Source organism: Poromitra crassiceps, assembly GCF_964638095.1.
Source record: "Poromitra crassiceps genome assembly, chromosome: 1".
In the NCBI taxonomy this organism is placed as follows: Eukaryota; Metazoa; Chordata; class Actinopteri; order Beryciformes; family Melamphaidae; genus Poromitra; species Poromitra crassiceps.
The window spans coordinates 45294179-45308886 of record NC_139623.1 but is presented as its reverse complement, the minus strand read 5'-3'; the positions used below and the strand labels follow the sequence as shown (position 1 = coordinate 45308886).

Genomic DNA, 14708 nt, shown 5'->3' with positions numbered 1-14708 from the left:
CATGATTCATTGAACTTAAGCTCATTGACCAGCAGAGGGAGGTGCAAGTCCTTTGTAAAAAAGAATGATGGTGCTTTTTTCTTTTTCTTTTCATTTTTCATTACCAGTGTTGCTGGAATCAACTAGTTTTGACCACGGTCCACACTCTCCATTTCCTATTGAGAGAATAACTGAGTGTGCTGTTGCATTAATATGATACATAAAATGTGAGCGTGAAAGTGTATTAATACACTAGAACAGTGGTTCCCAACCTTAGGGTCGTGACCCTAAGTGGGGTCGCATTGAATTCAAAAAGGGTCGGCTGAAATTTCTTTAAAAAAATAAAAAAAATAAAAAAGTTTTACACCAGACCCAATTTAATACTACCGAAGATGATTAGGGTCACTTGCGATTTTTTTTTTATTGTTTTAGTTCTGACTTTAAAGTGATAATCTCTAAGATTTCAGCTTTGTTCTCTTGGGTGACACCTATGGCGATGAATGGTAATTGCAGGTGACATCCAAACAGTGTTGGATTATGTGACATTATGTGACATAATGTCACTATATACTGCAAAGGCTTCCATAAATGGACCATATAGCCTCAATCAACATTGTGAGTGACTCTTAATTTTATTTTATTTTATTTAGGTGAAAATCTTTGAGATTATAACTTTAAATCAGGATTCTGAGAATAAAGTCAGAATTCTCAGATTAAAGGCAGAATTCTGCGGGGAAAAAGATGCATACTAGGTGACATCATATCAAAATAGGTTCACGAGCCAAAAAAGGTTGGGAACCCCTGCACTAGAACAAACCGATATAACCCCTTGAAGTAAAGCTACTGGCCGAACTCAATTCCAGAGATATGAGGTCATACTGTATAATATTGTCCCGATATAAAATATTCTTTTCAGTTTAATTTTGCTCCTGGATAATATTGAGAAGAGCAGAGTGATGACGGGATAAGGACAGAGAGGAGTGAACGAATAAGCAGTGAGACATCAATCATTCAAGCCCTCACAGCTGAGAGTCAAGGCCAGCCACTGTGGACCTTGGACACAGTGTTGTTCAAACTTTATGATTATGACATCACACTCAAGGCTGTGGTGTGATACCCTCGGGCCAGATGTTGACTTTTATGTATGTGATGTCATCTGCTGTGTGATATATTAGTCACTAGTGATGTATTAGTCACTAAGCCTGTGCAATAAAATCAATATGGCAATATAGCACAATTTCTCCCCCCCCCCTCAAAACGTACTGATATTTCAGAAAGACGATATATCGCTGTATTTTTTATTTTTACACAGCTGTGTGTTCAGTGACACAACGGTCGCTGGTGAAAAATTTGGGCCATTTGAAGCAAGATTTGGTGAATATAATGCTAATGTGATGTTACGTGTTACCTATTTGTTCACTAATAGAATTCAACATTGCCTAGATAACTGCAAGTATAATATGAAGACGTAAAAACAAAAACATGCCTCTGTACAAAAGCTTCACAGCAAACTTCATTTAAGGAAGAGTGCAGTGTCCTGTCTTGTCTTGTCTGAGGTTAAATGCAAATACAAAAATAATAAAATCAAACTGCTTCATCTCCACTTTAAACTGTATTGTGCAGTCCTGATAATCTCATAAAGCACATTAATGTGAAAGCAATAAGCATATAGCCTACTACATGTTTCACTTTATGCTCTGAAATTGTAGCCTACCTGAAGGTTCCTAATTCTGATAAGTTCAACATCACCTCCAGCTCTGCAGGAGCACCTGCTGCAGTGCTAGTGCTGCTTCTGCCTCCTTCTCCACTTTTGTAAAGAAAACCCCAAAAGCAATCGAACCCATACTTTCAGTTTATTCACTACTGTTTTTATTTGACCAATGGGATTTTTTATATAGCCTAATATAAATAAATAAATAATAAATAAATACATAAATAAATAAATAAATAAATAAATAAATAAATAAATAAATAAATAAATACAAACTGTGTTATTAATTTAATTTCTCTCGAATATTCTAGAGGCAATAGACAATTGTCTACCACTGATATTGTAGTTTAGGCCAAGACACAACATAGGCTCCACGCTTTCCACCTCTCTGCACCTCTTTTCTTCTCCATTTTGGCACCATTGAACAGCAAGCCCCGCCCACCCACGCTGGGGTCTCAGCAGCTTCTGACTGAAAAGTTAATTCATTCCTCCCTGCCTGGCTGCCTGCAGCCTGCCTGCCTGCTATCTGCGCAACAAGGAACACTTATACATACTGGCCTGCCTGGCCTGCTGTTCAGTGAGTGGCCTGCCTGGCCTGCAAAAAAAAAAAAAAATTGCAGGCCCTGCCAGGCCACCGGGCATCGGCCCAAAGCGCCCAATGCTGCAGTCCGCGCCTGGGCACAGGGGCAGCTTGTCATACCACCAGATGATTTATGATAGGACAGTTGCTTTCGATAAGGCCTTTGACTTAAGATGCCCCCACTAAAAATCCTGTCCTCCCCTGTTTTTCCTGTCCATCAGAGCTCGGAGAGATCAGGAACGTGACGACCTCCAAGCCCTCTCTGGAGCTGGATGGGCTGGAGAAGTACACCAACTACAGCATCCAGGTGTTGGCCTTCACCAGAGCAGGCGACGGGGTTCGCAGCGAGCAGATCTATACTCGCACCAAGGAGGACGGTAGGACCAGAAACATGATCAACTCTCAAGATGAACGAGACCAAAGGCAGCTCACCAATCACACTGGCTGCTTGGGTCTCCCAGCTACTTTACCTCATGTTCAGATTGACGTGTTGTGAAGTGTAGCTTTGACTCACTGGCTGTCTGGCTGTTGTGTAGCCCTAAGGAAATATGTCTACTCTTTACATGAACTATCAGTTGTGCAAAATAGTAGAGCCCGACTGATACTGGATTTTTTAGGCCGATACCGATATTAGGGAGTAAAACATTTCCGATATCGATATATCGGCCAATATTCTTGTATTATATATACACATTATATTACACGATTTCTTTTGCAATGATCCCTCAAATATCAAACACTTGACAAAGATATGAGTTGACATGACTTGAGATATGTAATGTAGGCAGGATATTTTACAGCTTATCAATCAACTTTATTGTCCAAAAGGCAATGAAATCAATGCAATGAAACACTAAACTTCACTGGCAATTTAATAATTATAAATAACTAGAAATACAAAAACACAAGAAATAGAACAAATAGTTCAGAAAAAAGATCAAATATACACAACATGCTGTCTATAACATAACTGTCATAACAACATAACATGTGCACCTATGTGCAGTGGATATGCCACTGTCTCTGACTTGTCTTATCACTCTACCGCCTTATTGCTTGTTGTGTCTCTTGTTGTTTTTGCACTCATATGCCCTGTTATATTTGTACTATGTTGTAAACGGAGTCTACAGCACAAGAATTTCACACGTGATACTTGTACCACGGAGTGACAATAAAAATCTTGAATCTTGAATCTTGTCTATAAGAATATCTGCAATATCGGCCAATATATTGGCCGATACCGATATATCGTTATCGGCCGATAATATCGGTGGATCGATAATATCGGTGGACCGATATATCGGTCGGGCTCTACAAAATAGTCAATATTCTACAGCAATGAAGACATCCCAACACTCAAACTGAGCCAACGAGTGGTCAGGGTCTTAAATTAGCAAATGAAGTGGAGAGCTCTAATTCCTGTATGTCCTGCAAGAATTAGTAGCGTTTGAAGCTGCACTTACTAGAATGATAAATCCCACTGAAAGTCCGGAATTTTCATGATCTTGTTTGATGATCAGTGTAAAAAAAAAAGTATCTTGGTATTGTGGAAAGCAGCACACAAAGTTATTCCTAATGGTAATATTAAAGTTATTCCTAATGGTAATATTAAAGTTATTCCTAATGCTAATATTAAAGTTATTCCTTATGCTAATATTTTTAGTTATAGTTTTGTGTAGGAAATATATCAACTGGGGCTTGTTCTTCTCCTGCCCTCAGTTCCCGGCCCTCCGGCGGGTGTGAAGGCAGCAGCTGCATCCAACTCCGTGGTGTTTGTGTCCTGGCTGCCTCCTCTCAAAGTCAACGGCATCATCAGGAAGTACACCGTCTTCTGCTCCAACCCACATCCCACGGTAAGAGGAACTGCTCAACAGTAAGAGGAACCGCTCGACGCAGTGCGTTGAGATCAGTTCATCCTCAATTCAATCAATTCAGCAATTGGGTTTTCCATTAAAAGAGAAACTACTCTGCTGTTCCCATTAATAAAGTTCTTATACCCAATCTATTAAGGAATGGTTGAGAATGAAGGCTGTGTGATTATTATGCAATAGTATTATGCAGTTTCAGTTTACAATTTGAATTGCGTGGTTTGAAAGTAGACCCTTCAGTCACCTTTTGCCCTGTAAAAGATGTTCTGACATTGTTGTGATTAACATGAATTTTAGGTTGATAACAATCAAGCATGTTTTGAAATATACAATCAGTTAGATGAATAACAACAAATAATAAATAACAAACAACTGAAAGAAAGTCTATAACTGGTGCTGCAGCTGCAAGGTAGTCTCACAGTAGCCAGCCGCCCCCCAAGACAAATAAAAAGAGGCGTGACAGACATGAATTGACCAACCACGGACGGCATTCCGGACTTCCGTAACAGCCCAGCCAATGAGATTTCGCTGAACGATGTGTCTGCGAAAACCCGAAAATTTGAAGTTGTGATTCAGACCCTCCGTCGCTGGAAGTGTACTGACGTAAGATGTTGGGTCTGACCATGTGAGACTAGCAGGTAAGCCCTTGTTGAATGTCTCCATCCTCCCAGGTGAGCAGTGAGTTTGAGGCGGCCCCAGACGTTTTCTTCTACCGCATCCCCAACCTGAGCAGAAACCGCCAGTACAGCATCTGGGTGGTGGCCGTCACTGCTGCGGGCCGCGGAAACGCCAGTGACATCATCACCGTCAAACCCATGGCCGAGGGTAGGTGGAGCGCTTCCTTCGCACAATTTGATAGTCAAACGCACGTTGAGACACATGAATTTATGCCCGCCCCCCCCCCCCCAAATACATTATCCTTATATCATTTACATGAGTTTAATATTTCTTACTATGATGTGTATTTAGAATTACAGTCAATAATTCTAAAGATCAATCTCAGCTCCTGTAGGCTACTTCTTCTTAACAAAAGACTATGTACACAAAAATGCAAAAGTTCAGTCAATGCTTTCAAAAGTGAACAAATGTCTTCCAAAGCTAGAAACCAGAGATATCAGATGTAATGTGGGAGGAGGGATGCATAATTATGGGAATTCTCAGGTCCCTATTTATTTATTTATTTATTTATTTACTTATTATTATTTATTTCTTTTATTTACTCTGTGCGTGCGTGCGTGCGTGCGTGCGTGCGTGCGTGCGTGCGTGCGTGTGTGTGTGTGTGTGTGTGTGTGTGTGCAAAGCCTCTGTGTCTCAGTGCCGATCTGTTGGGTGGGGGGGGGGTGCGCAGGCAGACCAAATTATGTGAAGAAATAAATAAAGATGCATGAGCAGGGATTTGAAGCACATGTGGCAGAAGTTATGCACAAGCAACCTGTTTTTCCCCACGTATATTTTGCTACAGTGTGGGCAGGTGTGTATCAACCAAGAGAAGTGTATCATATTTATTTACAGCATTTTACAGTATTTGAATAACATTGGATAAGGGCCAAACTTTGCCACTCAATGTCATCACAGGTGAGAAACTCTGTCCTCTGTCCCCGCCCTCGCTGCAACTCTCTACACCTACAGTATAGGACGAATCAGCGTGACCACCCAAAAATGCGCAACCCCATGGCAGTTAACTAGTATATGAGTTGTGCCAAACAAACGTTGATATCTCAAAAAGTAGACGTCACATCGCTTATATTTTGACATTCTGAGTGAGAGCAGAATTAGCTCAAGAGTTTGATGTATAATAGTGCATGTCATGTTAAAGTTGTGTGAACTGTCGCAGTTTTAAAATTGTAAACAGGGTCAGGCGGCTAGAGTCAGACGCTCAAACTCAGGCTCCATAGGGAGCCACCCAGTGACGCAGTTTGTTTACCAAAATGCTGCTCGGCTGATCCCTCGTATATCTGGGGGGTGAAAAAGCAACTGGTTGCCAGTATGTCCTTTGGCCCTGTCAGCACTTCCCATGCTTTGGTGAGAGCTGATAAGCTGATAGCAGGCGGCGATAGACCCCGTGGTGCCTGGAGTCAGGACCCGCACCTCCTATCAGGATGCTCACATCCTGTCCAAGGTGGAGGTGATGGATGTCCCCTCCTCCCCCGCTCTCACATCCTGTCCGAGGTGGAGGTGATGGATGTCCCCTCCTCCCCCGCTCTACAGCTCAGCCGGAGAAAGCAACAGCCTCACCCCGGCCTGCAGTGTTAGTGATGGAAAGTGAACCCAGTGAAAATCGAAACAAATGCATCCTAGAGTGCTTGAGTATTTATAGCTATTGCCGATAAGCTGCAGAAATTCCGTTGTGTTGGTGTTTCCATAAGGCCCATCTCAATCGGGACAACATATTTATTTCAGGGTTCCCACACGGGTCCTCAAAATCTTTGAAAGTTTGTGAATTTGAGAGGAAAAAAAATCAAGGCCTTGAAAGTTTTTGAAAATCGAGTTATTGAAAGTGGTTGAATTGATATATTTTGGATATATTTTAGATATTTTATTAAGTTCTTTTGATTTTTTTTTTTACTTCACATTAGCAATAAGCTGCGTTGCATTGTCTGCATAATGTGTCTCCCACCCTCTGTGCGTCTTTGTTTCACACACCAGGAAAGGTCACGTTATCATGAGACTGGTCACGGTCTCATTCTAAAAATCCTCAGTGTTGTAACAGTACCTAACCTTGATACATGTCTCAAACTGTGCCATGTTGGCTCCTTGAATTTGAGGGAAATTGGCCCTGGAAAGTCCTTGAAAAGTCCTTGAATTTGATTTACCTCTTCTAAAGCCACCTATTTCTGAAGAAAATGGTGAAAACGACATACCCAAACTAAAATGCTTACTGTGGCTGAACCGCTAGGGTTACAGACAACTGCCTGACCTTTTCTGAAAGGTAAGACTTTGAAGTTTCTGTTCCAAGTGTCAGAGTGACTCTATGTGTTACTGACCCTGAGTAATACCAGCTCAAACACAGTGGTTGATTCTCGCCTAGAATAAAAAACACTTTTAGAGTGTAAACAGTTACCTGTGGTTGTTGTATTTATGGCTAGAAACCCAATGGAGACATAGCCACAGGCCTTACCACATCCCAACTCAAAGAAGATGAAAAAATAACAAAACATGAGTATTTGGCAGTGGTTTTTATAGGGAGATACCTAGGCAGATTTCCAAAAAAGCCATTATAAAAAGCCATTTGAAAAAGCCAAATAATCTGAAATGTTGTCTTTGTCTTTGTACAAAGACATCTATAACTTCTGCTGTGTTGATCTGATCTGAAAAAGGAAGACATGGTTCGATGCGCAAGATTCAGCCGGTTAATTTGGTATGTAGCATGAACAGCATTGTTCAGAATTAACTACCTAATTAATCACATACTGTAAATGACAGATGAACAGCAAAAAATCAGAAACGTAACGCCGGGGTTACGGTGCCATGCAAGAAGTGTGGGAACCCTGTTATTCGTGGCTGTGTTAGTGTGTGATACTGTATCTCCACCTCGGGCTGATGAGGGATTTTTGTGCTTTTGCAGCTCCGGCTCGGATCCTCACCTTCAACCGGACGGTGACGACCCCCTGGATGAGGGACATTGTGCTGCCTTGCAAGGCGGTGGGCGACCCCTCCCCCACCATCAAGTGGCTGAAGGAGACGTGAGTACACAGCCGTTTCACCACAAAGCCGGCCCAGATAGATAACGGATATGCTTAATATGAGCTTTTGACAGGACATTTGCCACTGATGGATTCATTTGGACCGGTCAGAATAGCTACAAAGTCTTGTGCTTCAAGTGCAGACAATGAAGTGTGTGACATTGTCAACATGAAGCTACTGTATTTGAAACACATCAACCCTAAAACACATTTCTGCGTCTTCAGCAATGGAACCCCAGCGCCGGTGGTGATGGACAGCCGCCGCAGCGTCCACGGCAACGGCAGCCTGGTGATCCGCACGGTGAAAGCCGAGGACTCCGGCAACTACACCTGCCTGGCCAGTAACAGCTTCGGGCCGGACAAGATCGTCCTCAACCTGCAGGTTCAAGGTGAGCCATAGAGACACTGCGTGAAATAGGCCACGCCCATCACGGGGGAAAAGCTCTCCATTCACTTCCATACACCAGCGTCATTTTCCTTGAATTAAACATGGCTAAAAGCTGTTGTGTGGTGGGGCTGCGCAGACAACAAATGTTAAACATCTCCAATTAAAGTGTGTTTGTACTCCCGAGCAAAACAAGGAAGCCATTGAGAATTGACGAGAAGAGAAATTTGCATCTAGCTGTCAAGGAAGTAAGTTGGAGTGTTCATCTTCCGTATACATGATCTTTGTGTGCAACACGTGACATAGGAGAATGCCAGGATTGGGGGGGGGGGGTTTTGCTTTCCCCCGTTTTGGGCGTGGTTTGTCGATGATGACGCGCTCCGCAGTGTCTCTATGCACGGCGTAGAAAAGGAGAAAAGACACACATCTCAACCAAACCTTCTCAACAACTACCAATCAGATTTCAAAGAATGACAGAGTATGCACACGGTTATCTGCTCGCAAGGTGTCAATGAGACTGAGCTGGCTGGAATGTGTCTCCACATGCGTCTCGAGCGACCACTTGTGATCGGATCTCACTCCTCCACTCGATATGCAAATAAACATGTAGGCTACATCATTTCAGTTTGCAAAGACCGAATGCGATGTTGTTTTTAACCTCATGATCACCAAGGACGTCTCTGCTGTCGCACAAACACGTAGTTTCTGAGAACAGTCGACACACATTCTGCATTAGTGTCCAACCCGTGTTTCTCCTTCTACTGTGACAGGTCGCCTCCATAAAGTCATGACCCGCCATGCTAAAAACACATTCTATAGTGTGTTTTTTTGCATTTGTATAGTACAGTACTCAGTAGCGGGCGGCACCGCACAGATTTTGTTTATCAATATAATTGTCAGACAGGAAAGCTGAGGAGAGAGAGAGGGGATGACATGCGGCAAAGGACCTCGGGTCGTCGGTTTCGAACCCGTGTCGGCCGCGCGAAGCCTCCATCGTGCACGCACCGCACATTATTATTATTTTTTTTTTTTAATTATTATTATTATTATTATTATTAATAATAATAATTGCAGGCTATTTCAACCAAGACGCATGGAAGTGACACAAACGCAGAGGACGCCAGTTGAGTAGGCGGTCCTGTGGATGCATCAGGACGCATTAGTGTTTACACCACAAAAGATATGTGGTCAAATGGGTCCCGGGCCACCTGGCCAACGGGTTTGAGTGATGGTGCTTCTTCTCTTGGTGGTCTCGTGTATTTAGCATGGTCCACTTGTTTTCCCATCCCCGCAAAGCACATTTTAAAAGCGAGTGTAAACAGCCTCAATATGACTGTGTTGTCAAAAGGTCAATTCATTAACACCTAGACACAGGTGATGTTTGGAGTGTGTTGCTGCTCTTCATGTGATCGTCTGATAAGACAAAACATCACCTGTCTAAAGGTGTTAATAGATTTACACACCTCAGGAGCAGACGACTGTCGTTCAAACAGGGCAGAGTGCAAATTCACTTTCGTAAACCTTTTTATTTTATTGAGTTACTTACTTAGTTATTTTTCCAAAGTCAAAACATAAAGTCAAACATAATAACAAACGGCATACATCCAACAAATGACAAAGTCTATAAGACAGCAAACGATAAACAATTCAAAGTTCAAATCAAATAGACACTGTCCACAATAACCACAAAGGATCATATACAGTATGGTATATAGTCAATACAGGACTAACTAAACAGAGGCACAATCAATCTGGTGCGATGGGAGGTTTTCCTTATAATCCACAAAGGTCAGTTATTTTCTCTGGGGGTATACCGCCATTCATTTCAGAGAGCCACATTCCAATTGGGAGGGGGGCATCTGATTTCCATTTGAACACAATACCATTTCTTAGCAATGGCCAGCAACATTTTGTTGAGTCGTATACAGTAGTGTGGCTATTTTTAAGATTGGAGTTAGTAAAGTTACCCAGTAAACAAATCTCTGGATGGATCCAATGGGAAGACGACCCCATGAATACTGGATATGGTGTCACATACCCCCGGTCCTAAACCTTGTATATATGGTGTCACATACCCCCGGTCCTAAACCTTGTATTTCCTGTTTCATCTTGATGGCCTGGAGTTGTTTTCCTTCCTCCAGTTCCACCGGACCAGCCTCGCCTTACAGTGACCAAAACCACCACCACTTCAATAACGCTGTCCTGGATCCCAGGAGACAACGGAGGCAGCTCCATAAGAGGTCAGACACACACCCCACAGTTCCCCCTTTCTCTATATACCAACAGATTTGATATTTTATCTCACATATTTTACTTTTACACGTCAGCTTGGTTGGTTGCAACCCTGACGCACAGCTTGTTTTTCTTAGGGATAATGTAGTCTCCTATATATGAAATATTTATGTCTCTACATGCATTTTGTTTCAGAATACGCCAGAGCAAGGGTGCTTGGAAACAATGTGTGTGTGTGAGAGAGAGAGTGAGTGAGTGAGAGAGAGAGGGGAAGAAGAGAGAGAGAGAGCATGTGTGTGTGTGTGTGTGTGTGTGTGTGTGTGTGTGTGACAGAGAGAGCATAATGCGTTAGGACTAGGAGGGATGGAAGAAGTGATATTGAACCATTGTTATATTTGTCTTTGTGACTGCTAGGTGTTTTTGTGACTGCTAGGTGTCTTTGTGACTGCTAGGTGTCTTTGTGACTGTTAGGTGTTTTTGTGACTGCTAGTTGTCTTTGTGACTGCTAGGTGTTTTTGTGACTGCTGGGTGTTTTTGTGACTGCTAGGTGTCTTTGTGACTGTTAGGTGTTTTTGTGACTGCTGGGTGTTTTTGTGACTGCTGGGTGTTTTTGTGACTGCTAGGTGTTTTTGTGACTGCTATGTGTCTTTGTGACTGCTAGGTGTCTTTGTGACTGCTAGGTGTCTTTGTGACTGCTAGGTGTCTTTGTGACTGCTAGGTGTTTTTGTGACTGTTAGGTGTTTTTGTGACTGCTAGGTGTCTTTGTGACTGCTAGGTGTTTTTGTGACTGCTAGGTGTCTTTGTGACTGCTAGGTGTCTTTGTGACTGCTAGGTGCTTTTGTGACTGCTAGGTGTCTTTGTGACTGCTGGGTGTTTTTGTGACTGCTAGGTGTCTTTGTGACTGCTAGGTGTCTTTGTGACTGCTAGGTGTTTTTGTGACTGTTAGGTGTTTTTGTGACTGCTAATTGTCTTTGTGACTGCTAGGTGTTTTTGTGACTGCTGGGTGTTTTTGTGACTGTTAGGTGTCTTTGTGACTGTTAGGTGTCTTTGTGACTGCTAGGTGTCTTTGTGACTGCTGGGTGTTTTTATGACTGTTAGGTGTATTTGTGACTGTTAGGTGTCTTTGTGACTGCTAGGTGTCTTTGTGACTGTTAGGTGTCTTTGTGACTGCTAGGTGTTTTTGTGACTGCTAGGTGTCTTTGTGACTGCTAGGTGTTTTTGTGACTGCTAGGTGTCTTTGTGACTGCTAGGTGTTTTTGTGACTGCTAGGTGTTTTTGTGACTGCTAGGTGTCTTTGTGACTGCTGGGTGTTTTTGTGACTGCTAGGTGTCTTTGTGACTGCTAGGTGTTTTTGTGACTGCTAGGTGTTTTTGTGACTGTTAGGTGTTTTTGTGACTGCTAGGTGTCTTTGTGACTGTTAGGTGTTTTTGTGACTGCTAGGTGTCTTTGTGACTGCTAGGTGTTTTTGTGACTCCTAGGTGTTTTTGTAACTGTTAGGTGTTTTTGTGACTGTTAGGTGTTTTTGTGACTGCTAGGTGTCTTTGTGACTGTTAGGTGTTTTTGTGACTGCTAGGTGTTTTTGTGACTGCTAGGTGTTTTTGTGACTCCTAGGTGTCTTTGTGACTGCTGGGTGTTTTTGTGACTGTTAGGTGTTTTTGTGACTGCTAGGTGTCTTTGTGACTGTTAGGTGTTTTTGTGACTGCTAGGTGTTTTTGTGACTGCTAGGTGTCTTTGTGACTGTTAGGTGTTTTTGTGACTGCTAGGTGTCTTTGTTGACTGCTAGGTGTTTTTGTGACTGCTAGGTGTCTTTGTGACTGCTAGGTGTTTTTGTGACTGCTAGGTGTTTTTGTGACTGCTAGGTGTTTTTGTGACTGCTAGGTGTCTTTGTGACTGTTAGGTGTCTTTGTGACTGCTAGGTGTTTTTGTGACTGCTGGGTGTTTTTGTGACTGCTAGGTGTTTTTATGACTGCTGGGTGTTTTTGTGACTGCTAGGTGTTTTTGTGACTGCTAGGTGTCTTTGTGACTGCTAGGTGTTTTTATGACTGCTGGGTGTTTTTGTGACTGCTAGGTGTTTTTGTGACTGCTAGGTGTCTTTGTGACTGCTAGGTGTTTTTGTGACTGCTAGGTGTCTTTGTTGACTGCTAGGTGTTTTTGTGACTGCTAGGTGTTTTTGTGACTTTCTGACTGTTAGGTGTTTTTGTGACTGCTAGGTGTCTTTGTGACTGCTAGGTGTTTTTGTGACTGCTAGGTGTCTTTGTTGACTGCTAGGTGTTTTTGTGACTGCTAGGTGTTTTTGTGACTTTGTGACTGTTAGGTGTTTTTGTGACTGCTAGGTGTTTTTGTGACCGCTAGGTGTTTTTGTGACTGCTAGGTGTTTTTGTGACTGTTAGGTGTCTTTGTTGACTGCTAAGTGTTTTTCTGACTGCTAGGTGTCTTTGTGACTGTTAGGTGTCTTTGTGACTGTTAGGTGTCTTTGTTGACTGCTAAGTGTTTTTCTGACTGCTAGGTGTCTTTGTGACCGTTAGGTGTCTTTGTGACTGTTAGGTGTTTTTCTGACTGCTAGGTGTCTTTGTGACTGTTAGGTGTTTTTGTGACTGCTAGGTGTTTTTGTGACTGCTAGGTGTTTTTGTGACTGCTAGGTGCTAGGTGTTTTTGTGACTGCTAGGTGTCTTTGTGACTGCTAGGTGTTTTTGTGACTGCTAGGTGTCTTTGTGACTGCTGGGTGTTTTTGTGACTGCTAGGTGTCTTTGTGACTGTTAGGTGTCTTTGTGACTGCTAGGTGTTTTTGTGACTGCTAGGTGTCTTTGTGACTGCTAGGTGTTTTTGTGACTGCTAGGTGTCTTTGTGACTGCTGGGTGTTTTTGTGACTGCTAGGTGTCTTTGTGACTGTTAGGTGTCTTTGTGACTGCTAGGTGTTTTTGTGACTGCTAGGTGTCTTTGTGACTGCTAGGTGTCTTTGTGACTGTTAGGTGTTTTTGTGACTGCTAGGTGTTTTTGTGACTGCTAGGTGTTTTTGTGACTGCTAGGTGTCTTTGTGACTGCTAGGTGTCTTTGTGACTGTTAGGTGTCTTTGTGACTGCTAGGTGTTTTTGTGACTGCTAGGTGTCTTTGTGACTGCTAGGTGTTTTTATGACTGCTGGGTGTTTTTGTGACTGCTAGGTGTTTTTGTGACTGCTAGGTGTTTTTGTGACTTTGTGACTGTTAGGTGTTTTTGTGACTGCTAGGTGTCTTTGTGACTGCTAGGTGTTTTTGTGACTGCTAGGTGTCTTTGTTGACTGCTAGGTGTTTTTGTGACTGCTAGACTGCTAGGTGTTTTTGTGACTGCTAGGTGCTAGGTGTTTTTGTGACTGCTAGGTGTCTTTGTGACTGCTAGGTGTTTTTGTGACTGCTAGGTGTCTTTGTGACTGCTGGGTGTTTTTGTGACTGCTAGGTGTCTTTGTGACTGTTAGGTGTCTTTGTGACTGCTAGGTGTTTTTGTGACTGCTAGGTGTCTTTGTGACTGCTAGGTGTCTTTGTGACTGCTGGGTGTTTTTGTGACTGCTAGGTGTCTTTGTGACTGTTAGGTGTCTTTGTGACTGCTAGGTGTTTTTGTGACTGCTAGGTGTCTTTGTGACTGCTAGGTGTCTTTGTGACTGTTAGGTGTTTTTGTGACTGCTAGGTGTTTTTGTGACTGCTAGGTGTTTTTGTGACTGCTAGGTGTCTTTGTGACTGTTAGGTGTCTTTGTGACTGCTAGGTGTTTTTGTGACTGCTAGGTGTCTTTGTGACTGCTAGGTGTTTTTATGACTGCTGGGTGTTTTTGTGACTGCTAGGTGTTTTTGTGACTGCTAGGTGTTTTTGTGACTTTGTGACTGTTAGGTGTTTTTGTGACTGCTAGGTGTCTTTGTGACTGCTAGGTGTTTTTGTGACTGCTAGGTGTCTTTGTTGACTGCTAGGTGTTTTTGTGACTGCTAGGTGTTTTTGTGACTTTGTGACTGTTAGGTGTTTTTGTGACTGCTAGGTGTTTTTGTGACTGCTAGGTGTTTTTGTGACCGCTAGGTGTTTTTGTGACTGCTAGGTGTTTTTGTGACTGTTAGGTGTCTTTGTTGACTGCTAAGTGTTTTTCTGACTGCTAGGTGTCTTTGTGACTGTTAGGTGTCTTTGTGACTGTTAGGTGTCTTTGTTGACTGCTAAGTGTTTTTCTGACTGCTAGGTGTCTTTGTGACCGTTAGGTGTCTTTGTGACTGTTAGGTGTTTTTGTGACTACTAGGTGTTTTTGTGACTGCTAGGTGT

The 14708-nt window shown here is 42.7% G+C and overlaps 1 protein-coding gene across 2 annotated transcripts in view; it reads left to right on the top strand.

The window, feature by feature from the left end:
- LOC310786774 (cell adhesion molecule DSCAM-like) overlaps positions 1–14708 on the top strand; it is a gene marked incomplete at both ends in the record, with an annotated part of 256515 nt that overhangs the window by 224008 nt on the left and 17799 nt on the right. For both annotated transcript variants that reach the window (XM_083648066.1, XM_083648065.1), the window contains 6 exons: positions 2492–2647; positions 3990–4123; positions 4810–4963; positions 7704–7821; positions 8047–8210; positions 10348–10446. In XM_083648066.1, coding sequence (XP_083504192.1) covers positions 2492–2647; positions 3990–4123; positions 4810–4963; positions 7704–7821; positions 8047–8210; positions 10348–10446 — 825 coding nt within the window. The remainder of the gene's footprint in view (positions 1–2491; positions 2648–3989; positions 4124–4809; positions 4964–7703; positions 7822–8046; positions 8211–10347; positions 10447–14708) is intronic.